This window comes from Zosterops lateralis, assembly GCF_965231275.1.
Source record: "Zosterops lateralis genome assembly, chromosome: 1".
In the NCBI taxonomy this organism is placed as follows: Eukaryota; Metazoa; Chordata; class Aves; order Passeriformes; family Zosteropidae; genus Zosterops; species Zosterops lateralis.
The window spans coordinates 48,077,227-48,103,318 of NC_139762.1; the positions used below are offsets into that span (position 1 = coordinate 48,077,227).

A 26,092-nucleotide genomic window follows, 5' to 3' on the forward strand; every position below is an offset into this window, starting at 1 on the left:
GAGAAGATGCTGAGGAAGGATAAAAGTGAAGAGAGATGATGGGAAAAGGAGTTCAGGGCATATCAGAACCACACTTTGAGCACAGCCCTGTCAATAAAGCTTATTATGAATGAATGAAGCACTTGTCTCCTTTGTCCAAGAAATAAACCAGCAAAATTTGAACCTGAAATCAAAGCATGTAAAAGCCCAAGAGAATTCATCAATTAGAAAGGGTTTAGGGTGCGTGGGAAGCATCTTGCTATTCTGCAGGTTCTAACCTCTTGATTAAACATTTCACTCTTGCCTCTGCTGGCAGCCGATTCTGAAACTAAACTTCTGGCTAGGGATGCTTTATGTCATAGAGTTCCAAGCTGAGTCTTTGGCCTTGCTTAGCTAACAGTGCCCTGTATGTATAGAGTCGCCTCAGAGGACCAAAAGAAGATGGGAAAATCCTGCTGTAACTGACAAATGATTCAAAAACACTTTACAGACCAAACCCAAGATTTGCCATGGATTTGAACTAGGAGAGGGTAGAAAATAGAGTCAGTATGGTAAGTAGCTGAGGCTCTGTGTGAGGGTGCTCACTTTCTTTTGCTGTCAACCCAGATTATAGAAATTCTCTCAGAAGATGATAAAGTCCAAGATTACCCTGAGCAGGATCTTTAATCAAGATGAAAGAATAGGGCATCTTTGTAGGTGGGAGCAGGTGTTTCTGATGTCATTTTTTGTGCTCCTTTTGCTATTACTCTACTTCAGCTATGTGTGCATAGCAGCCTGGTGATCCCCATGGCCCTGATTCTGAGTTTGGGAGAAAGGAGATGGAGATGGGAAGCCTACCTTCTCCCTTTGGGACAAGAGTGCTTAAGACAATATATTTAGCATTGGTGAAGGTGTCAGAAGAGCTGATTCAGAAGTAGCTTGCTGGAACCAGGGCATCCAGTATCTCTTAGATCTATACCATGGCTACAAAGAGGCTGAAGTTCAATGTAAGGGGCAGCCATCAGTGGTAGCCTGGCTCAAGCTTCTTTAAAGACAGCACCCTAAAGTCAAACTGTGGTGAGAAAGAACAAATGGCTGAGCCAGGCACTCTGAAATTATTATGTCTTCTGCACAAGTTACTGCTTATCCCCAGAATCTGCTCCCTGTTCCTGGTGCCATGTTTGTTTTCTTCAATGTTTTTTTCTTGTTCTTTGTAAGGAAAGGCAATGTCAATTAAAAAAAAAAAAAAAGTAGTAAACCTGACAATCGTGTTTTGCTTGGCCATTCAGCCTAACACAAAGAAAAATACAGAACAGGATATAAAGTGTATGAATTATCAGTTTGCAGCCTGAATGACTTCTTTAGTTCTGCATTTCAAAGGTTTCCCTTTTTTGTAGCTGCCAGTTAGTATGTTTGGAAGAAAGCCCAGATAACAGAAGATGTCAGAAGTGAGGTGAGGTGAAGACAGATGGAATAAATGGGCTGAGAAGGCACAAAAATAAACTTGTCGGAAGTTGCACTGTAGTAAGTAGAACTTTTTTTAAGGGAAAAGATGACTAATTTGTCCGAGACACAAGTGCTAAAAACAAGCCTGAAAAAAACCCCAAATGCCAAACAAAAAACCCAACCAACGAACAAAACTTCCCCCAAAATCCAAAAAAACCCCTCATCTCCTGCAAAACCAAAACAACATGGCAGGAAGGACAAATACATTTCTGTAACAGCAGCTACAAGTGAACAACTTATGCTGTCAGAACCACTGTTCTGATATCACTCAGCCTTTATGTTCCTGTGACTTTTATTTTACTATTGCTATTTTACATATGCACAAACATAAAGACATATTAATTTTCTACATATACTTGTTCTTACGGGTAGATGAATATTAGAGGCTGACCATAGGAACATGGTTGTGGATGGTCCATAGTATGGACCAAATCCTTGAGCAGAACAAAGTAGTTCTGTTCCACTGCTTAGACTAAAACTGAACCAGCCAGGGACAAAACAAGACCTACAGGCTACAGTGGCTTATGTGACCTGGCCAAAAGCTAATCCACAGCCCCAAAGCACTTCCACACAAAGTCAAAACTGCTGGGCACGTGTTGGATGGATGCATTACTGCAAGAATATATAAAGAAAGAAGGGAAATGAGTCTTAAATTATGAAAAATCTAGGGTTTGACGACTTTAAAAGAACAAGTGTACCTCCACATTGATGTTTATTGTCACCCTCTCAGTAAAAATCCAGCACTTATAGATGGGCTGTAACATGCATGGATGGAACAAAACCTAGCTAAAGCCATGGCATGGGAAAAGTAAGGACATTTATGAAGAAGGGGCATGAAGTTATCAATATACTCATCCCACTTCTCTGAATTGTAAATAAAAATGAGAAAACTATCTTACATAGCCAGCCCATGGAGCTCCACTTAACCCAGTGGAGCAACAATTTAGTTCTGACTGTACCCAAATGATGAGGGGTGAGTACAGAGAAGTCCTGTGAAATTGTAGAGGGAAATCCCTGGAAAACTTACTCTGGGGTAGAAACCATAGATCTAATTTGACATCATCCTCACCTGTTATGCACACATTACATCTGCATGAGGTGAGTGGAAACAACTAGAATAATATTTTTATACTATTTTGCACAAGTAAGAAGATAGATAACAAAAAACCTAAGTGGAAAATGACCCAGAGTATGAGTGCTTAAAAACTTGGGAACTAAAGAGAATTTAAGTGGCACAGGGGGCTTTCTGCTGGGTGAAAAGGAACAGTTGCCTGGCTAACAACAAGCAGAGTCAGATGAACCAGATTTGAATGGAATAATTCAGGTGTTCAAATGTAGGCAGGTAGTGCTTTCAAGATTTGCTAAGGCATCCAAGCCACCTGCAGCATTCTGGAAGGGATGGTGCAGAAAATATAGTCAATCCACCCACTCATCTGGAGCAGCAGCTGAAGGCTGGAGTAACCTCAGCAACATCTGGAATGGCACTAGATAACAGGTGTTTAGATGCCAGAGTCCTTGGTAATTCAGGACTTCTTTTCTTCTCTGAAGCTAAACACCAGAGGTGGTATCTCATGACTGGTTGCTGACATTCACAGGCTGACAACTAGCCAAGAATAAAAGATCAGCTGGCAGTTTGACTTATTGGAGAACTGTGACAAACCCTACTTAACCCTACTTAGGTCACAGAGCATGTAGATATATATGGCTGTTGGTAGGGGGCTTTCAAGAGTCTGAGAAGTTCTTCTAGACCAGCAGTAGGCAATAGGAATCGGGAAGAAGGCAGCCCTGTAGGGTGAGCAGGGAAGGGATGGGAGAGAACATGTGCACATGGCTTTGACTGATCCTTCAGCAGGGAAGTGCCCCTATCCAGGCATTAGCATGAACTTTGCTTACAGCCTTGTAAGCCAGCATGATGTATTTCCACATCTCAGAGATTAAGCTCCTCAGGGGAAAATCTGGAATTTTATTACCATGCAAATCCAGTTGGGATGCTGCTCTCTAACTTCCCCATCTCCCCATCCTTCCTTCTCTGCCTAAAAATTACTTGGGAGTGCAACCATACTTTTCCATATTTCCTCTTGAAGTATCTCAGAAGCATTATTGGACTTGTGCAGATGGGTATACTCATTTTACTCTCTCCTTAATAGTTAAAAATCCACACCCCATACTTGCCTATCACATACCTGGCCCCTGCTCTTGAAATTACCCCCTTTTTCACTGGATTTTTTGAATGGTATGTAATAATGATGGTTTATTTATCTATTTATTTTTAACAGGCTAATTACTCACAAAAACTCAAAATATAAATTCAAATTCAAGATGAAAAGAAAGTCATCCATTGGGTTCTGCCTCTGCATCTTTTATGCCTCTGGCAGTTTTTTCTTCAGCAGAAATGCCTCATTACTCGATTTGGCATCCCATAGTCAACACCACAGTATGCTAAGCTCCACATTCTAGTAATTGCTGCTAAATGTTCGATTTTTTCATTTACAGCCACTGTGGGAGCCTTTTTATAGTAGAGGAGATGTAAATACCACGTAAAAAGATCAAAAGGTGAGTCAGAAACTTATCTAAATCACAGTAGCCCCAGATAAAGTCTGCCCCATTGCTATAAATAGATTACAAGTAATGTTGGGAAAGGGTTGATTGTGAAAGGGACCTTGCATCCAGAAAAAAAATTCGATATATACCAAACTCACCAAATATTTTTTTTTCAATAGTTAAAAGGCTTGCATATAGCTATGAATACAAGGAAACTGTTCTGTGATATTTAGACAGGAACGAAAGAAAACACAGGGCATTTCAAAAGTTTTGCTGTTGCCTACCTCCTCTACTGCTGTGCAAATTTCACTATCCTTATATGTATTATTTCAACTCCAACACATACAATGCCAACAGATTTAATCCTAAAGGCATTTGCAGCTTGAATTTCTTACATAAGGATCGTAAATCTAGAATGGGAAGCCTGAAATCGTTAAAGTCACATATTTATAAAATCATATTCAATTAGGTTAAAAAAGTGCAATTTCTGTCATCATGTCATAAAAAGATGTGTTTTTCTCTCAGATCTACTATAAAGAAAAGCTCCCTATATTGTTACAGATAGAGGCTGTTTTCAATCAGTTACAAGAAGCAATCCAATTACTGGATGGTTTAGTGCAGTAACTGACTCCAGACTAATTTAATTTCTTTAGGTCTCTAAAGATCAATTGATCTGATTTGTTTCCCTCCCCAAAGGCTGTTTAGGAAAAAGCAGGCTTAAATACTTGGAAATGAAATACAAAGCTCTGTGTGCTTTCACACTACTTAGGTCATTTGGAAAAGCTGGAACTCAGGATAAATGAGTGCTGTCTTGGCCCCAACATCACGGGATGCTTTACAGGAGGCCATTAGGATCACCATGCCACGCTGCAGACTACACACGCACGTGCTGAGTGCATGCCTGCTGAGGGAGCAGTGCAGGGAAAGTATTTTCACAGCTTCTTGAGAACTATTTAATTTTCAAGAGCTGTGGAAGTGTGTTTTGGCCATCACAGTCTTTTCCCTGGAAAATAAGTATTTTTTCTCCAGCAGTGATCGTATACTTTCCAATTAGACTGAGCAAGAGTCATGCTGTACTATTCAAGATTCACCTATTTGCTATTAATGTTGCAATGGACATCAAATAAGAAATTCTTCTTGTTGTCATATCTCACTTTGCTATTTCCTTTCCTTTGTTTTGGATTTCTTTAAGCGATTTTGCTGGTGCTAAGATGAAATCTGTAGAACCAATGGGCATTTAGAAAATGATGTCCTCATCTACCTAAGTATTTTAATGGCAGAAACAAATAAACCCCTATATATTTCTGCACTGTTTGTATAACCTAGGCAATTCTCAAACAATCTCCTACCCGCCCACTTGCATGTTACACTTTTATTGTCTCATGACTTGATGTGTTGGGCAGCAGGTTTTGAGTTTTTAAATATTATTGTAATAGTAATCGAGGCTAAGCTTTCTAATTTAAGTCAAAATCAGACCTGACCCAAACCTGAGCTCTGAAATCCAGAGTTTTAATGTAAGTTCAATGCTTTTCACATTCTGTTTCTTGTATTTATTGTAGGCTTCATCTTTGTCTGCCTTATCTTTCATGGCAACATTTGTGCCTGGGCTTGGCTGCCTGTCTCAGGCTCTATTCTTACACTTATCAATAAACAAAAGGGCACTGCAGCTTATGCTCAGCATTTCTGACTCCATGCCATGTGCTGTTATAATAAGATGTCCTCTGGAAAAATTCCCTTCATATCCAGCACCACGATAGTCAGTTCATCTGCACAGAGGTAACTAAGTTTTTCTCCCAGCTTATCTGTTCAGACTCTTTCCGCCCTTGCAAAGCTGTGTCGTTAGATGTCTCCTGTCTGTAAAACAAGGAAACCTCTTCTGACAGGTCCTTCCTTCACTATTTATTGCGTACTAACCTGAGCTTTGGATGTTGTTTACCTCAGTACTCTGTCAAAAGAGCAGGCCATGGTATTTTATTAAATTTGCCTCTTTTTTTTTTCTTTTTTTTTTTTTTCTTTTTTTTTTTTTTTTTTTGCTTTCATTTTTAATGAAGGCTTTCACTTAAGAAACAATTTTCAACCACTTTACAAGTGTGCACTGCAGCCTACAATCTTTCTTTCCCCAAATTACTGTTCTTTTACCCATTTACTCAACACATCACTTATGATCCAGTCACTAGTAAGGTGTAAAGGATGCCAGTATTTCCCATCCATGGGCCTACTTAGATAGATGTACTTTTCAACTGCTGTAAAGACTTTCTCTAGTTCTGTGGTTATGACTTCATTGAGCAGTTTGTCCCCTATATGCACCTGTGAAAAATGATTCACAGATACATCTGGATATCCCCACATAGGAGCCTGAAGGGTTTTGGCCTCTCCTAACTTTCTTTCATGACTGTGTGCTCATAGGAAAAATTGGATGTGCTATATCCATCTCCATCGAGTTCTCTTCCAGCTTAAAGGACACAAGCAGCTTAATTTGCTTCATTTGCCAAGTTATTTGACACGATATCATAAAAATGTGATGTGCTGGAAAACTACCAAGAGATTGAAGTTTATTTCCTAACTCAGCTGTGGGTTAATGCTTCTGTCCCTATGGCAGCAGTTGCTTGTAATGAGCTGTACACACACAAAACAGTTTCCAGATAAAGCTTTCCCCTGATGCAGCTTGTAATACAACTTTGGTGAAACAAAAATGGCATCTTTGTTGTCAGAGTGGGAGTTATGGGAGTCATCCTGATGGCAGTAATTGCCAATTTGGTGTCTGGGACTGCTGAAGTGAATTTTGGGAGCTCTCCTCTCTCTTTTCCAGTATGTTGAGCAGTGGGGAGCTGTAAAGATGTTTTTCACAGGACCACTGCCCTTGTTTCCCATTGACACAATTCACAGCTCTCAACAGGATTAAATGGCATGATAAGAAAAAAAAGCTTTTCATTCTGAAGTTGTAAAACTGACCCTCTTCCTCCTTCAAGAAGACCCCTGAGAAAGACTAATATATTGGCCCCAACTGGAACAGATGTCAAAACTCAAAACAGCTCTTTCTTCATAAAGTTTATAAGTATTTTTAAAGGATGTGGAGGAGTCTTACTATATGCAGCAAGATAACGTTAAAATGCACAGGTTCTCAGGAGTTGAAAGGATGCTTTTCCTACAAACTCTCTCTTCTCTTTATCTTATCTGTATTGAAAGTAAACAGAAAGTCCCCATTACCTCTCGATATCAGTGAGTCTGGAAGAGTCACGGAATCCTTTAGCAAAAGGGTTGCTGTCAATTTTCAGCTTGGTTATCTGGGAACACAGAAAAGAGCAACATGACACGAATGCAGTGTTAGGGTGCTGCAGCCTACAAAGTGTTAACCAATCCATCCCCCGTGACTTCACTGCTAATTTTATCTGCATGCCCTGGGCGTGTGTGCTGTTCCTGAGACACTGCAAAGCTGAGGGGGCAAACCAGGGTGCACTGACAATATGGCAGTGGAAAGACCAAAGGGCATGGCAGGCTCAGCCTTCCTGTTGCCTGAAGCAGGAGGAACCCACCCACGGGCAGCATTGCAGCTTCCAAATACTTTACCAGCATCAATCAGGTTGTCTTTTCCACAAGCAGCACAAACCACCCTGCTAAGAGCTGAGCCTGTCGGTGGTGCTGACATCAACCAGTACAAGCCCAAGCAACTTGAAGCCATGGCTTCACTTCACCACAACCTTTTACTTTACTAGGATGGACATGTTCTCAGCCAGGCAGGCCTACCAGCCACCACATAGGAGCAGTTTAAGTGGTTTTGTACGAAAAGATGCTTAGGAAGAAAAGGAAGACTGTGGGGAGAATTGAGATTTAAAGTGACAGATCTTGGATTGAGGGAGTGACTCCACTGAAACCATCAGAGCCTTGAAAAAACACAGATCATGAATAAAAACTTTCCTCCCTTCTTCAAAGATAGCTATAAACCTGCCCAGTCATTCAGTCAGCCTTCCCATTTTGACTGAGCAACTCATTGACCAGGAATCCCTCCTGCCCCAAAACATCTGAGCTCCCCTTTGTGGTGAAACTTTCCAGGCAAACGGTGGTGGATTTCAGAATGTTTTTTTGAGGACCAGGAAAAAAACATGCGCCATTGTTCTTGTGAAATTTCCTATCTATCCAACTAATTTAGATTTTGTGAATAAAACCTGAGATATCATTGTAATATTTCGATTTTCCAGCCATACTTCTTCCAAGAGCTAAAAATAAAATTGTAAGTGGGAGTTAAAGCTTGATGAGAGGAAACACAGGACCTATCCTGCAGGGCACTGTATGCCACCTACTCTAGTTTAAGTCCATGAAGATCAACAGCTCTCAGCATTTCATATTAAGGGGCTTTGTCAGCCTCACTTCCCTCAAAAAGAAGTCTGTATTGAAGAGGCTACAGCCTCATTTTTAATAACTGGGCCTCAAGACTCAGGAAAAAGAAATGGGATCTTTTCCAAATCCTCAAACAATGAAACACTCTCATCAAACAAATATATTAAAAAATGGGGTAGCTTCTCCCCCAAAATAAAAAAAGAATAAAGGGGACAAATATATATTTATGTAAAATATAGAAAAAATAAAGAGGACAACTAGACCAAACTTTTAATTCTGAGGAAAACAAAGAGAGGAAGGGACATGATGACAAAGGGAAATTCTGAGGTTTTAATTATGGTCTGCCAGTGGTCAAACACCACGAACCTGAGTGCTGGTGGAGGGTTTGAGGCTTTCTCATCACTCAGGGACAACGGGTGGGAACAACCTTAAAGCCTTGTCACAAGGACCTTGAAACATCTCAGAAAGTTAGTTATAGGCTCGTTCTACTTCCAAGACATCCATAAGATGCTCAGCTCATGGTGATGTTGCAGGGTGGCAAGTTAGTGCCTCACGTCCAGTGAAGATTTTTGTGGCAGCATTTTGAAAAACCACCTTGAAAAAAGACAATCTCTAACTAGTTCTATTGACTGAGATCACCGACACACCAAGCCAACTGCACTACGGAACAATAAGGATGTCTATTCATCTCTCGAGCATATTTTCACCAATCAAACTTCCATCTTCCTGATATTAAAGTTTTGGTATGACATCACAGGAGAAACTTTTTGTATCTACCAAAGCCAGATGAGACTCACAATCATTTATGGCCATATTTTTCCTGAGAGACTGTCTCACAAACAATCAGAGAACATCTGCTAGAAAGCATTTTAAAATGAAATCTGACCTACAATTCAACTCTGTGGCAGTGGTTTGACTGTTTAAATAAATGCATGCCCTTTAAATCTTAAATTATGAGATAGTTTGTTGAAAGTGTAATGTATTTAGCTTTTATCTAATAACCTCCAGAAATGTAATCAATCCCTCCTTAAAACAGTTCTGAAAGAAATGGCAAAAATGAAAAAAGGCTCCATTTTCATTAGTCATAAATAAAATGACAACATCAACCTCTAGGGGTTCCGGAGATGTTCCATTGAGAAATTTTCCAGGACTCAATGTATGTGCTTTGGGAAGGTTACTTTAGAAACATCTCTGGTGTAAATATCATCAGTAGACACAAATCCATCCTGCAGAAATAAATTCTGGGTTTAGCTGATTTTGTGCCTGTTACTATTTTGCTGGTTTCTAAAGAAAGTTACATGGAAAAATCTAACTGCCTGTCCAAACATTATTTTCTTGAGATTTCCAGGTGATGAGTGTGTTTTCTACAATATTCAGATACAAATCTGAATCCAAATCAATACACTAAACCCTTAAAGCAGGATGTGGGGTCCGTCATAGAGTCTCACTTAATATTACTAATATTATCTTCAGAGCTTCCTTGGCATCCTATGCATTAGTTTAATTTTATTCACAGCATTTCAAAATTGCTTTTGCTTCATCTTAGGAAATGCCTATTTCTTTAAATAATCCAGCGGGTACATTTTAAGTATGTGATGCTGCCTGGCCACATATTTGGACAGTGCCTATATTTTTCTTAACATGAGGGAACTAAGGAAAAAAATAGGTAGGATTTTTTAAGTACCATAGTCAGCAAGCCCTTAAAGCACACACTGATTCACGCTGAAGGCAACAACATATTTCCACTTTAAATATTAAAGCCCAATCCACCGTCAAGCAGAGCCTCTGTTCTCTGATTGTTTATAGACTTCCTAAAATTACTCATTAGCAATCCATTGTTATGATCTCCTCATTTTGTATATATTATTCACTGGCATGCAAATTGAAATTCAAACATCTGGATGTAATCTGGGTAGCCTCTGAAAAGCATATCTCTGAGTGACTTTCCTTACGTTTGAGCCTTACAGCTTAATTAGTCAACTTTTTAAGCCCATGAAATCATCATGTGCAAACCAGAATCTCTCTCAGCTCATAGCTTGTGGCATGAAAGATCACTGCAAATAAGAACATTCTTTAATGAGCTATAATTAGAAAATGACTAAACGTTAATAGGCAAGCAGCTTTTTATAGACAGAGGGGAAGACAAAAGAAAGCCTCTTACTTGCCATTTTTACTCTCATGAATAATCCTTACTGCTCTTTGAAGTCTGTACTACTACTGTATATTCAGGAAATACTTGTGAATGTGAATAAGATTGGCATGGAAAGGTAGGTCATGGCAGAAATTTTCCTAGTTTAGATTGGGCAGAAGGGAATTTTCAGCAGGATGGGATCCAGTTACATCTGTGGAAATTAGCAAATCTACTCACCAATTGATTCTGGTAGGCAGTAACAGCAGTAAAAACTGTCTCTGGAAAGATGAATGTTCTGAACTCTTCTGATTTCAGATTTAGCAAAGAAGCTGTGTGGTCCTTCTTCTTAATGATGTGGACCCTTGGCTGGTACTTGTGCATGGAGTTCAAAATGATCTGCAAGGAAGAATGACAGAGCATTGTCCTGAGAGGAAGGTTGACAGGGCCCTCAAAGGGTATAAAACCATGGGAGTGGTGGGGTGGGGGGATCTAATTAACACTGCAGGGGAAGCATCTGAAATCTAATCAGCCAGGGGCTGGTTTTCAGAGCAAACTCTCCAGGTCCTTTGGGCAGCTCCAGGAAACGAAGGTGGAAAAGCAGGCATCCCAGGAGCTAGTATCCTCTCACTCCTACGCCACTGGTGAGCATGCATTTCTTGAGGCGTAAATACCTGTTCCTACAGGTGAGGTGTTTTACATACAGAATTAGTCACTGGCAGAGTGTGCCCTGGCTGGCAGGTGTGAATATGTAACTTCTGCAAACTAATGGCCCATAGTCCCCGCTTGCAAAAATGCTCAGGTGCAGAATGAAAACAGTCACAAATCCCTCAGAAAAAAAAAAAAAAAAAAAAAAGACGGAAAAAATTAGACCCATCCAAAAACCTACGAGCAGCAGCACAAACTGTCTGACCAAAAGTAAAACTCCACGTACCCTTTCCCTGCGGCAAACCTTTAAAACAAACTCCTTCAGAGGCGCTCTTCACCGCAGACTACCAAAAATGCAAGCAAGGAGGGAAACCAGTACGGAACCCCCAAATGACTGGGTTTTGCTATTCTATCCTCATTAATAATTGTTTACGAGCTCCCAAAACAATTCTAAACCTAAGGTACCAACCAACCAATTTCAACGTTCAAGAGTCCCCCTTGCTTCAGTTACCACTGGCTGGAGGCCTGTTTGGCGGCCTCTAACCACAGTATTACAATATAAGAATTAAATACAGAGCTCAGCTCACACCAGCCCTTGTTTTGGATATAATCACAGTCACAAGACAAAATTGGCAATAGTGTGGGTGGTTCTATTTTGCAGGGGCCATAACGACATTACAGGCAGCTCTGTACATCTGGAATAGCTAATGTGCATTCCTCAGGAAGCGCTAACTTCAGCTGAAACATAGCAGGAGCAGTGCAGTATTTCATGCTAAGTCAATGAGAAAGGTTGCACATTGCATTGGAGTGGAGAGCTTAAAGACAGCTCTATCATGGCTACAGTTTCCCTTAGTATTTTTCTTTACTGCTCCTTTGAGGCCAAATGTTGCCAAGACTCACAGTGGGATTTTGGGGAGAGGCACAGAGCAACAAGAAAGACATTAAAATGACAATGAACCATCATGCTGGAAGTGTTGCATGTTTGCTTTAACCAGCTCAGATCCTTTTTAAATGCACATCACCATTTGATACAGGAACACACACAATGGCCATGGACCTTGCCTTTAGTATCCTTAGTTTCCCTCTCTTTGAAAAAATTTGTCTTGCCATCCTAGTTGCTTGGAGTGCTCTAAGAAGATGGAAAAGACATTTTAAGGCAGGATGTGTGGATGGTGATGAACTTACTGAGGGGTTGGCCCACAGACCTTGGTGCTTTCCATTGCCTTTCATGGCCATGATGTCCACACCAAGGGATTACATCTGAGCAGCAGTCAAGCAGAAGGAGGAAAATGTTGAGAGCAGCTCCCACGCACGCCCCTTCCTTTCACTCCTCTCTGAATGCAAATTGTGATAAAAGGAACTACATTTCTCAAACAAGACCATATAATCCCTTATGAAAAATTTCCAAAAAATAGAGTGCACATAGATAACCTGCCTTGCCACGGTACTCTATATTTCTTGTTCCCACCAGAGGCAAGTCTGTTCATTCATGTACTAAACAAGTACTGAATGCAGCCAGGAGGTCACAAAAGACCTATGACCAAGGTAAATATCACCATTTTCTTCATGTATGTACATATTTCTGTATGTGTAATTCTCCACCTGAACCCCCTCACAAGCTGCTGATGACACACAAAGACATTTCTTAATATCAATGCAAGCTCTTGCGTTAGGACCATATGAAAATAGCCCAAAGGAGTTAGATCCACAGGGTGCTCCTCACAGAGTAGCCTCCAAGTGTGGCCTCAAAGTCTAAGCAGCTCCCTCCTGCATGGTGCATTAGAAAATCCCTTGTGCCAACTCAGTGACAGTCCTGCTGGCATGTCCCAAGAGATACATCAGGTGCCCATATATTCATGGCAGCCCCCCTGCACATACTTGCTGGCAGCCACAGGCTCCCAGCGACCCCATCCACCTTTGTCCTGACAGCCTGAGTCAGGGTATTTGACCAGGATACCTTTTTATAGGATCCTGATTGCTGTAAGTCAGGCAGGTTTGTAGGCATCTGGCTCCCACTGGATACAGACCAGTCACCAGAGGCAATCTGGATGCCAGCTGCAAAATTCCAAGATGGTTTTGAATTCAGAAACTTTGCTGTGAATGCCACTTCCATATTCACCAAATGCCATAGCATTACCATGTAAAGTTTTCTTTCTGGAAGCACAAAGGTTTCTGACTTCTGCCTGGTTGATTAAAAAAACTTGGGCATAACTCTTTGTGGCTATTCCACACCCCCTGCTTTCACAGTTATTTATTAAACATGTTCACAGCTTTCAGGGTTTTTTTGGATAGATTCATGTGTTTGAGTAAATGCCAAAAAAACAATTACAAAAATGTATACACTCATGCCTCACCTCACTATAAACCAGAAATGATGGCACTCCAATGAAGGGCAATGAAAAGTTCTAAAGAAAGCACTCTGTGTGAAAAACATCACTAAAAAACTGGGGGGGGAATGTCACATTCATAAATATTTCACAGTCAGAAAAATGGCAATTACTTGGTTGGCTGTAAAATTCTAGAGACAGGAGCCATTTCCTTCCTCTGGTAAGGATATCTGAAAGTGTTTCCATGGAGTGAGCTGTATGCCATGCAAACAGAGATAAGACTTCTGCCTGAGGCTTGGGGAGAATATGTGCATAAGTCTGGGGTTACACATGCTGCTGAAGGTACATGATCAGAAATGTTTGCCAACTCCAAAAGCCTTGGAATAAGAGAAAACAAACATATGCTAGAACAAACAAATGCCTCTCTTTTCTACAGATTCCTTTTCAGGAAGTGAACCACCCTACAAATAAACCACAATTACCTTAACACCCAAAACTCTCTTCTGGACGGTGAAGAAAGAAGCAACTAGAACAAACTGGAATCAGGTTGGATCCATTTTCCCTATCTGTAATTAGTATTTAAAGGCACCTTTTGGGTCATCCAAACTTCCTCAGGAATCAACACGCCTTATCAAACATAATTAAAAAGTGAAGACTGGCTCTTTCAAACTGAAAGGAGAGATTTCAGGAGGTGTTTCAATTGTCCTCTTCTCTTCATAGATAGGAGTTTGGAAATGCCATAGAGCATAGCACAGCAAGCCCTCCTTAAAGAGTCCAGAGGACTGATTTCTTCTTTAATTCTACTGATCATCCAATGATGGCATTTGCATAGATTCAGCAAAGCAGCACACAAAACCTGACATCCTAATTTGGGATGTAAACCCCCACAAAATATCTAAAAGAGAGTGCTCTGTGTAGGGGTAACACCTGTCACTCAAATCTCAACACAGGATCAAGCCTTCAGGGCTTATTCTTAACTGAACACACAAAACTTTCCATTGTCGTTGGCTGTCCAGAGCCTTTGTGTAAAGAATGGGATCAATCTTTGCTTCTCCGGAAATTAACGGGAAGACTGCATCTCAAACACTACAGATCATTTTCTCCTGCTGCCTGTATTTGAGATGATTACATCTTCTTGCTCTGCCACATGTCTCTGTTCCCGACAGCTCCTCAGACCTACTTCTTCTTCCTACTCCTCTGGGCTTCTGGGAACTGCAGCTCTCCTAACTAGCTTGCAATATACTGCTACAAGCCCTTTATTAGAGGCACACATGGCCCCTGTTATGATGAAAAATGCTTCTTTTTAAGTGCTCACGTATACTGCTCTATCATCACTCGGTGATAGAGCCCACAAATCTTCAGCTTTGCCCTTCTACAAATTACGAAATAAAAGAGAGGAAGAAAGCAAAACCATTCTCCACTAGTCCTGAAGGGAACAACGATGGGAACTGGGTTTAGGAACAATATACCCACAGATGGATCTCTACAAAAGAACAACACAGAGGCATCTATCTGGGCTTTCTTTTGTTTATTTGTTTGGGGTTTTAATCTGTTTTTGATGCTGTTATTTCCAGGACGTATTTTAAATGATCATGGCTGTGGTTCAATTCTCAGTTCTTGAAATGAGTGAAAAATCCCTTTTGGATGAGAAACAATTGCACAGAACACAGCTCAGACAAATGGCCACTGTCTCCCACAGTCCAGGCAATAAATACCATGCTAGGGAAGGGATTTCTGATGTATTGCATTCTGCAATTATTCAGCTGAAAGAATTAGTTACCCCTACACATACTTTAGAATTCAAAATCATTCCTCTCTTCCCAAGACCTCACTTACTAACACTGCCTTTTTGCTCGTTTTTCTGAACTGACCTGCCCTGTTCTCAGCCAACCAATTCTTTCCAGTTCGTCCCCTTAGTCCTTCTGCCTTCCCTGAGAGAATCACCAAGCCCAGAGGCAACAATTTTTTCTCTTTCCTTGCAATTTGGAAGCACTACCTAGTCGTCCCTGCACTTTACAGGCTGTTTTAGGGAGAGGACAGGACAGCTGATACCTATTCTTACCACCTGCCACCAGGCAGTCAGAAAACTAAAGGAGTTGTCCCTACTGATGGAGCATAGCAGGAACCCATGGCAAGCAGCTCTGAATCCTGTTTACCACCTTCCAGCCTCAAGACTTGTGACAACAAATGGGCACCAATCAGAGTTGGGACCTGCCTCCTTCAGAGGCCCAAGCCCACCCTGTGGTGCCTTGACTTGCAGTTAGCCTACAGTTATTTCAAGGGCAATTGAGGCACACTTATGTTTTATAATTCTATAGACTTTGCTTTGGTGTCAGGTCAGTATTTTCTTCTGGCTCCGGGCCCATGCTGCGATGAGTCTGGAAGTAAAAGAGCACTTATTGACAGACCAAGCCCTAACAGGTGGCCTGAAGTGACCCGTTGGGAGCTTCCAAGCACATGTATAAAAGCACGTGGGTTTGCTGGCCATGGCATGTGGCAGAGCAGACTGCCAAGTCACAGCAAAATGCAGCAGAAACACAACAAAAGGCTCATCTGCCTTCCTTCTATCCCTTGCTCTGATGCTCTCCTCCACCCTGAACTTGTCTGTGATGGATGTTTTGCCTCTAATGGAAGTGGGAGCATGATTTGAACCATTGATCCAGGCTCTGCCTTATGAAATATTACAGAAAATCCTGACTTTGAAAGTTGCCTGTTCCTCAACAACAAAGGAACCCAAAAGGACCCTTAAACATGTTAAGCCTAACACATTCAAGCTTCACACAACGTCTTCCACCACCGTGGTATGAAGGGCTTGAAGGGGTGGCTAAAAGAGGTGTAACACGAGGGCCATGCCAGCCTTTCCCAATGGCAGTCCCTCTCCCATTTAGCCCTGTGGCACAAGCAAGCGATTCCTTGGTGAATTGTTTTCCCTTCCCCACCCGTAGAGCTACTCACATGGCCATGCTGATCCAGCTCGTTGTTGGTGAGTTTGACTTTTTCGAAGGACACCATCTGCTTCAGCAGTTGTTCTCCTGTGAACGGGGAGTCAGGGTGCACATACAACCTAAAAAACACAGGGAAAATGCCTGCTCAAAATAAAATCTCACCTCTGGGTTTGTGTGTAGGCACCACCCCTGTATGAAATTAAAATGCAAATATCATTTTGCTTTGGGGATATGCAGTGGTTTCACAGGCATGGACTTCCTGAGAGCTTAGGGTAATACGAATCTGCTGCTAGAACATGATACCATGTCCCCCAAATTAATGAATTCCTGAAATAAAGCTATTCATGAAGGACAGTAAAGCAGATGACTTATTTAACTCACTGGAACATAATTGAGAATCCTGTGTCTGAGTGCTAGACTGCTCCTTAACCATACCTATTATTTTATCCCGCTATCTAAAATGGAAACATTAACATTCCCTGTTGTGTCTTTTGCCAAATGAAAAATTGATCATGTCTTTCCCCACAGCTGTACTAACAAGCACTTAAAATAACAATGACTACAACTCTAAGAGAAAAAACATGGTGTCATTTACAGAGATAATGGGGGAATGCAGATAAAAATGCATTTTTCTTTATATGTAACATTAAGCCGTGATAATGATTTTAACCTGCACTCGATCACACATTCGCTGTGGTGACGTCTGTTTATAAGAGGTTGAAGGCTGCAGTCCAGCACAGTGGTCTGACATGAAAAATTAGTTGCAGCTCTGCTATTAACAATCCTACACTTGGGAAATAAAGCAGAAGAAAAGGAAGCAAGAAGACATGCAGATACAATGATATATACATTATGACTACACTAATTACAAGTGCCATGCCATTTAAGAGCAATGATTTTATAGGAATAATGTATTGCTGAAAATTATTAACTCAACTGTTCTTTTGTGATGGCAAATTGACTAGACTTTCAGCTGGTGCAAACCAGCCCTGTTTTGCTGCTGCCTGCATTGGTTATCACTCACTGACGGCCTGACTCTCATTTTGGGTGATGTCTTTGGCCACACAAATGACTTTCTTCCATTAGGTGGGTGGGGCAGGACTGAGCTGCCGGGTTAGGAAGATAAATATTTGTCCCTGTTGTTGAGCTACAATTTTAGAATGGAAAAACCACTAAATGGTGGGGCGTAGCTCTCCAATAGAGCACGCTGATCCCTAATCAAGGAATGCCCATACTAAAGACGCTGGGGAGAACAGCCCCGTTGCTCAAAGAGGAAGGAGATTTGATCCTGTATTCTGTTTTTGCCAGCAGAATCCCCAAGACACAGTGAAACTAAAGTTTTAGCAGCACAGCTCGCCTCAGATGTGCAGGATGTTTTCCTTACATTAATCCAAAGCACAGCTTGGCTGCTCTAGCTATGTCCATGGGAGGGATGATGCCGAGCCAGGATTCCTGTCACAATAAAATATTCCTAGCATTCAGGCATCCTCACTGCTATCCACTCTGCTGATTGCACTGTAAAGCTCATAAAAAAACGATGATGTATCTGAAATCCCAAGACCTGGGACCATGTTATGTCAAAAGAATCTTAACTCTCATAAAAACTAACTTTGCCTTCCTCTAAAGAACTATGAAAATTTATATATTTAGAGCTGTGAATGAGGGAAGGCAAAACGAAAAGAGTCCCAAACATGCCCTGCAACTTTTCAGCCAATGTTGGGACTTTTTTTTTTTTTTTTTTTTTTTTTTTTTGAGCCTGACTACTAATTTTGAATGCCTGGATAGCTAATAATGTTTATAATGTTTACTGTGATCACAGCGTCAGACTCAGCAAAGTTTGGCTAATTGGGACCAAGAAGCCAAAGTATTTCAAGTATGTGCAGGGAATGAGTAAAGACCTCCCTGTGCTGAAAAGCTGAGCACAATTGTTTTACACCATCGATGGTTAATGCTTGGCACTGCTTTAAAACTACCAAGTGCCTGTAGGCAGAGAGCTAAGAGGAAAGTCACTGAAGGATGGGCACCAGAACGTCAGCTACTGAAAAGCCGTAATAGAGCTTATTTTTCTTTGCCCATTTGCTACACGCCAACAATCCCACTGCAACACAAGGTTCCACGTGGTGAGCTACACCTATTTCCCACACTTCTCCCCACAGCCTGAGCTGGCACACCTTAGGGAAGAGGGCTGAACATTTGACAGAGCCATTTCTGAGACAGAAGTGGTTGGCAAGACCACAAGTGTGCACGAGCAAACAGGTCAGCGAGATAAACGTGCACATTCCAGCACGGCACATGAGGCTCTCCCAGAAGTTTGCCTGGGATCTGCTGCTTAAAGCCAGGCAGATGTGAGGGGCTCCTCGCTTCGATTCACACAGGATTTAGGAGCCATATTTGGGTGTGAATTTGCTCTGCAGCATATAACATTTCATGATATATGCAAGGTTTGGGTACTGCTTCTTTTTTGTGTACTTTGGAATGCAACACCGCACTCCCTCCATTTAGTTTAACAGATGGTCTGGTCCCACAAGCCCTCTGCATGCTACTATTATTTACCATAATGTCTCAAATAATTTTCAAAATATAACACCTTTTAAAGGTTTCCTGCCTAGAGCTCTCCTTAAGTTTGTAAACACTGAAGTTCATTAAACAAATTATTGTAGACAAATACAGTTTTAAAAAAATACAGTGACAATTTTTTTTTTGAGTGAAAGAAATGAGGCAAAAAAGGAAGAATATCAAATAAAGGTACATGCTGAAACTTACTGGACTGATGTCTCACACAGTCTTAACAATGTGGAAGACAAACACAAAATATCCCCCGATACCACTTTAGAAGTTTTACAAAATACTTTCTGAAAAGTATTTTTATTTAAATGATTGTTGCAACATAAACTTGTCCATTGCAACATAAGCTTGTCTTCAACATTGACAGCAGGAAGACAAGGATAAAACTGGCTTTAATAGAAAGTTCCCCGAAGGGCTAATCTTTCAAACAGAATCACAGAATACTTATTAATTTGAAAAAAAAAAAAACAAAAGCCAAAAAAAATCCTACAAAACTGTCGTAATGTTGAAAGTTACTTTTATAATGGAAAGACTAAAACCATCAAACTGGTTGAATCCTGCGAAGTCTTACACCCAGGCACAATGCAACTCCTGAATTATTCCCCTGATGTCCCTGTGCCTGGGGAGATGCAGGCAGTGATGTGTGTGGGGAGTAAGCACCTTGTTACCAATGCCCACCCACACCTCTCACTGACACTCCTCAAGCAGAGAGAGCTAAAACCTTGTGTTTGGAGGACAAGAAATCATAACTTCGTTAAGGGTTTCTGTTACTGAAGCAGGACAAAACTCATTTCAAATGGGAGGAGAAGTACTTTAAATCTGTTCAAGCAAGACTGAGGCCTCTCACCCAAAAAGATAACGCTCTAGAAGAAGCACTGGTAATGCAAACACTGACACGCTGAACGTCTTGACATCCTTTTTCTTACCAAAAAGAAGTATAAGGAGGACAAAGTGCATAAATGTATAAGTACCATCCAAAAAAAGAAACCTATCTCTGCCTGTGCTCTGATCAATAGCCTGTTTAACTAAGCATCCTGAAAATGAAGCAGGAAAGCTGTACATTCACACATGGGGGCAAAGCATCCTGAAAATGGAATTGCACAGATATGCATTTGCACAAAGGGGCACTGATCTACTGTGGACTCCCAAAAGTTACCACAGTGCAATAAAAATAACTATTAAACTTCAAGAAGGTTTTATCCAATACTCAGTAGGGCAATTGCTATTAATTCCAGTCTCTTGTCTGAGGTTCTAATACTTCCTTGTTGAATGAGGCTGTGCCAGAGAGAGTATGAATTAGAAATCTATTTAAAGGTATCCTAAAAGGGGCGTGAACAGAAAAATAAGAAGGGGGAAACCCTGCCTTAAAACTATTTTTGTTCTTCTGTTATTTCTTCTTTTGATGCTGACTCCTTTGGACCAGGATCTGTGTTTTTTCTTTGGGTTTTGATCAGTGCCCATTACAATACGTCAAATGAAGCCCTCAGACGTTAACCACACTGCAAGAAGGAGTTTTTGGCCATGAAAACAAAGCAGACATAACTCCTAGGTTGCTGTCTTTAATCACAGCTTCTCTGCTTGCGCTTTTTGTTTGTTTACTTCCCTGAACAGCCTTCCAGAGATCACCAGTCACCAAGATTTCAGTTCGAGTATTTATATAAGGAAATCGCGCAGAATTTGGTGCCTATACTCACACACCAAAAAAATTTGTTTCCATTCCTTGTGTTTCAATTATAATTTCTGGCTCTGTAATAAGCAAGTTCTTAACCCCGGGCTAAGCCACCTGGAGCAGATCTGTGCTCCTGCGTGGAGCCCTCTGCAGAAAGTTTCTTTGAAGCCGGAGAGGCATCCGTGTTATTTCCATATCTCCGGCTCTGACTCAGCAAAGCCTCTCGACATGTGCTGCAGCCTTACTGGGCTTGGGGACTGAAGTAGGTACAGAAGTGCTGGGCTGAAGACGATGAAGTGTGGGTCTCCCCTGAAGTGCCCTCCCACCGCACAGCCCAGCGCTGCAGCCTCAGTTGCCTCAGTGCTTAAAGGAATCTGTCATTAATTACATTAATGGAATTACTTTAGCATTTGTTTCTCCAGAGAAAAAGGCATCTATTTTAGAGAATTTGTTTTACAGAGGGTTTTTTCCTGATATCGCAGAATATGTCATGATTTCTTGACAAAAAGGAAAGTTACTGTGCCGAGAAACTGATCTGTACTTTGCCTACTGCCTAAGAGATGATTAAAATCAGGAATAAAATCATTGGTTAGTAAATGCTGGATACGTTACAGAAATAATATAATTTCAAGAATAAACAGCAATGAGCTGCAATTTATTTCTACTTTGGCTTGGCTGGTGGTGCCTGGATTGCTTTAAATTATGAGGTCGAATATTAGGGGGGCAAATCCAAGAGACAAATCAGTTTTGTTTTTTTTTTTTTTTTTTAAGTTTTCTTATCTGAATCATGGCAAATTTCATTTTAAAAAATTAAGAAACAGACAATATATATAAAAGAACTCTTAACCAAATTCTGCATGTCTTGGAATATTCAGTATAAATCAAACCTCAAGCAGAGATTTGAAGCCAGATTCTGCAACACAAAAATTTTAATCAGAGTTTTGTAACCAACTTTGTTGAATATGGACTCAAAATCTCAGAGCACTGTTTGCAAACAGAATGGAAAGATTGATAGAAGAAGTTTCTTGAAGGCAAAAAAAAAAAAAAAAAAAAAAAAAAAAAAAAAAAAAAAAAAAAAAAAAGTAAAGAGAAGTAAAAGACCAGCAATGAAATCTACAAACCTTGCAGGGAGAGGAGGGTCAGCTTTTCCAGCCACTAACCAGGAAGACCTGTGGTAGGCATATCTATATCTTTTATTGTCCACAGGAACTATATCCATTAACACAATATACTTGGCCTCGGGATCCACCCCCGAGAAGGAAACCCTGATCGTAGGAAACATTCTCCTGAAAAAAAGATAAATCATAAAATAAATATTTGTGCAGAGAACAGAAGTAAAGGAGCATCTGAAAAGCTGCTGAAAGTAAGAACTATATTTAAATCCCCCAAAAAAACTTAGATCATCTATTGATTTCGCTTCCACATTATGGGAGTAAAATCTTGTGTCTCTCTGATAAGGAAACAAATAGGAGCTTGAAATCGAAACGACATTTGAGAAGCAAAAATAAAAATATGATAAAAGTGAAAAAGTAAAGGAGAAATATACTATTTGTCTGTTAGTTAAAAGTACACAAGACTTTCAGCAAATAATTGTAGCTAAAGTACATGAATATTTAAAAACTTGGACTTTCTTTTAATTATTTATTTCTTTTACGGGATTCATACTACTGTAAGGGAAATATTCCAGAAATTATTTCCGTGTTATTCTCACGTATTTTAGACGAGTGTTTTCTTAAACCTGCTCACAATATTTTTGAACGGAATTTTCAAAACTAAAACACTTCTTTTCTGTACTAAACTTTCGACAAAACACAATTTTAAAATGTAAGGTTATCCTGTAGACCAGAAATAAAGTTAAATAATTTTTTGACAGTTTAAAATTTTGAACTTCAAATCGCATGTTTTATATTGAATGTTTTATACTTATTTTTTCGAAAAAACATATACCGATAGAGCTGACCAGTAAGAAAAAACATCTTCAGGCAACTACATTAATAAAAAGTAACTTGAGGTATTTAAAAAACTTAAAAAGACTTTTGGCTCCTCCAGACAGCGTTTGACTGATCCAAATCCCATAAGCTTTACCGAAGAAACGACATAGTTCGAGGCAAGAAGAAAGCCTGGAATTCTTTGCGCGTTTTTGCAACGGAGAGAAAAGAATAAACCAAACCAAGCTCTGACAGAATCACTGCCCCGCGACCCCGCGTTTCCCTCGGTGTGCACCAACCCAGCGCTTCAAAATCACCGCGGGATTTTAGTCACAAACCTGATTATTGGGGAAATAACAATTTTTCCCTGCGGCCAGGACACCGTGGGTGGGTTTAAGCCGGACCTTTCTGCCGGGCTGCGGTGAATATGGAGCTTCACCCTCCTCCTCCTCCCCTTAACCCAGCCGTGCTGTTCTCCCGATGCAAAAAAACCTGTGGGGTTTTGGTAGCTTTGCCTTTTTTTTTTTTTTTTTTTGCCCTGTCCAAAGCCGCTTTTCCAAAGATGCCCAGAGGGAAACTGCGGGGCTGCCCAGCCTTACCTCCCGGATTTGGTGATGATCATCTCGGTACCCAGCTCATGGAACTTGTCCCAGAGCTCTTTGGTCTCCAGGCTGCAGGAGATTTTGGCCATCTCCTCGCTGGGGATGATGGGGGTGGTGGGGATGAGGGGCTCGGTGCACAGGGAAGAAGGGCTGCTGCTAAAGTCCCCGTGAGGATCCAGGCTGGAGAAATCACTCAAAGGCTGGGCGCAGGAGGATTTCTCAACGAATTGTTCTGCAAGGTGGGAGGAAAAAGAGAGGGGGAAAGAGAGAGAGAGAGAGAAGGAAGGGCGGGATTCAGCCAGGACAACGCGACCACCGAGACAAGCCATTTAAAAATATATTTATATAAAAAGGCATATATCGTTCAAGTGTCCCCACTCTATCCCAGCACACCCGGGCGATTCTTTAGGCGACCGCTCATCATTTGAGGGCGGCGATGGTGCCTTTTGGAGGTGATGCCCGGGGAGATCCCGGAGCGGCGCCGCTCCCCAAAGGGGCCCGGGAGAGAGGCCCGGGGGGCGGCGGGGCACAGCCAGCCCCGCTCACCGAGGGGTTCCACAGAAAGGTCACTAATTCTCATTAAAACGGGAGCCTTGGGCGCCCAGGGGCTGCCGAGGGCCGGGGTCCCGCTGGGGGAGCGCGGCGGCCGCTCCTGGATTGAGCCGCTGGCAGAGAACGCAAAGGCAGAAGGGGCCCGAGCTTCCTCCCCAAATACTGATTACACAGCGGGCACGGGCTCATCCTCCCGGAAAGTGCGTCTGCTTTCCTCCCAGGCGCTTTGCTGACACTGAAGCCGCTCCTTTGGAGAAACAGGCTCTGGGAGAGCTGAGCGCGGCCGCGCAACATCCGCGGGTGCTGCCGGCCCTGCCCGCCCGCTCCCACCCCTGCAGGCCCCGGGAGGATTCTGGCGCTTCGGCAGCGCCCTTGGGAGTTTCTGCCCGAGGGAACAGGGCTGAGAAGGCTCTGCCCGGCCCCGCGATGCCGCACCGGGATGCGGAGATGGAGCCGCCGCCAAAGAACGGGAGGAGGAACACGAACGCGCCCTGCCCCGCCGGAAAAAGGTTTTGCCTCAAGCTCCAGTTCATAAAAAACAAGTCTCCAGCAGTCGTTTCCCTTCGATTTTTAGTCGAACGACATGAGGAAAGGGGTTAAAAATTTTTTGAAAAGTTAAATTAAACAAGCGTTTTCATGAAAAAGAAAGAAAAACCAGAAAAACCCCAAACCAACTCCACTAACACTTAAGTTTAACACAAACTCATGTAAATGCGCCGACCGGGATTGCTGCAACATTCCCGGCCTACATCAGCGCCCAGACTCAAATCTGACGCTCACAATGAATCCCCAGAGTATGTGAAATCTTTTGAGACGGTTCATTAGGTGCAGCAGACACCGAGGAGCTGCCTTTGCTAAATTCTTTTAAGGTTGAGTGTAATCCTGTTCATTGGCGCCCTGAAAGCTGAACACATATTTTGTAGTTTTGTGCGAACTCCTGGATACACACAGGGATGACAAACCGCACAAACTTGGAGCGGGAGGGAGGGAGGGAGGAGGGGAAGATGTTAAAGTTTTTCTAAAGCTTCTAGGATTCTGAATCGAGGCAACCGAATAGAAAAGAAATTGATTGCCCCAAAATCAAGCGCTCACAAAAAACTCCTCCCGATCCATGCAGAGCAAACCAGCCGATCTGAGCCTACATGGAGGGACTGGAGAGAGAAGGGATTTTCAGCTCCACGCTCAAGTTTTACTACCCCTTGTAAGCGGAGAGTCTCTAATCTGACTGCAGAAACAAGGTGGGTTTGCAATAAATATTTAAGAGATTCATTTCACGTCAGCGAAGAGAAATTGAACTACCTAGAAGTGTGGGATTATCCTACAAACGGCGAAGCCGGATAAATAAGAGGCTTTACTGGAACTGGAGGAATTTAGGAAACTCTTTATACTATATTCAGCCTCACCTAAAAACGACCGTGGGTGATGAAGGCGCTCAACCTTCAAGCTGCAGGGGAAACCTTGGGGCAGAGGGGACGGAGAGAGCTCCGGCTGCCGGGGCGCTGGGAAGGGCGGACAGGGACAGACGGACAGACACCCGCGGTCACCCCCGTCCCCACTCACCCAGAGGCTTGATGGTGCTCTCGGGGGACTCCTTGTCCTTGGAGCTGCCGCTGGACATGAGGGCGGCGATGGAGAAGGCGTTGGCGCGGGAGGAGAGCTGCGGCTTGGGGGGCGGCGTGTACTCCATGGCCACGGCTCTGGCGGCTGGGGCTGGCGGGGCTGGCGGGGCCGGGGTACCGGGAGCGCTCTGCTCCCGCCGCCGCCGCTCCCCCGCCTTAACGCGGGCCCGCAGAGATCCTATCGGCCGGCGGCCAATCCGCGCCGGGACACGTCAAGGGCCCCGGCCCGGCCCGGCCCGGCCGCGGGGGAGGGGGCGGAGGCAGGAGGAGGGACGGACGGACGGATGGAGGGATGGAGGGAGGGAGGGAGGGGAGGGAGAAGAGGGGAGGGCTCTGCCCGCCCGCAGGGTGGGGAGGGGGCGGCCGGCCCCCCACAGCCGCTCCCCTTTGGGGCACCCCGGCCCCGCTCCCCTTTGGGGCGCCCCGGCCCCGCTCCCCGCCCGGCCCCGGGAAGGAGGGACAGGCCCTGGATGCTCCCGAGAACATCCCTGGGCTGTTCGCTTTGCCGAGGCGAGAAACGGCGGAGAGGCGCTGGAAAGGATGAAATGTAATTGTGGATTTTTTTCTGGTGCGCGTGTGTGAGTGTCAATTTTCTCTTTTACGTTCAAATATTAAAAGACCGCAGCTTTCAAAGCGGCCGGGTTTGTCGTTGTGTGTTTTCTGTTGGGACAGAATGTTCCTTAAGGCTGGTGGTGCCCTTGGTTTTCCTGCACCGCCTCCCAAATATTGTCATATTGTGGGATGTCCGAGCCCCCACCGACTCCAGGTG

The 26,092-nt window shown here is 42.6% G+C and overlaps 1 protein-coding gene across 1 annotated transcript in view; it reads right to left on the minus strand.

Moving 5' to 3' along the window:
* TBX20 (T-box transcription factor 20) overlaps positions 1-25,391 on the minus strand; it is a gene marked incomplete at its 5' end in the record, with an annotated part of 38,997 nt that extends 13,606 nt beyond the window's left edge. The window contains 6 exons of the mRNA XM_083855904.1: positions 7,213-7,289; positions 10,709-10,867; positions 16,399-16,507; positions 21,744-21,908; positions 23,150-23,384; positions 25,265-25,391. Of these exons, the coding sequence (XP_083712030.1) occupies positions 7,213-7,289; positions 10,709-10,867; positions 16,399-16,507; positions 21,744-21,908; positions 23,150-23,384; positions 25,265-25,391 (872 nt within the window). The remainder of the gene's footprint in view (positions 1-7,212; positions 7,290-10,708; positions 10,868-16,398; positions 16,508-21,743; positions 21,909-23,149; positions 23,385-25,264) is intronic.
* Between the last annotated feature and the right edge of the window lie 701 nt (positions 25,392-26,092).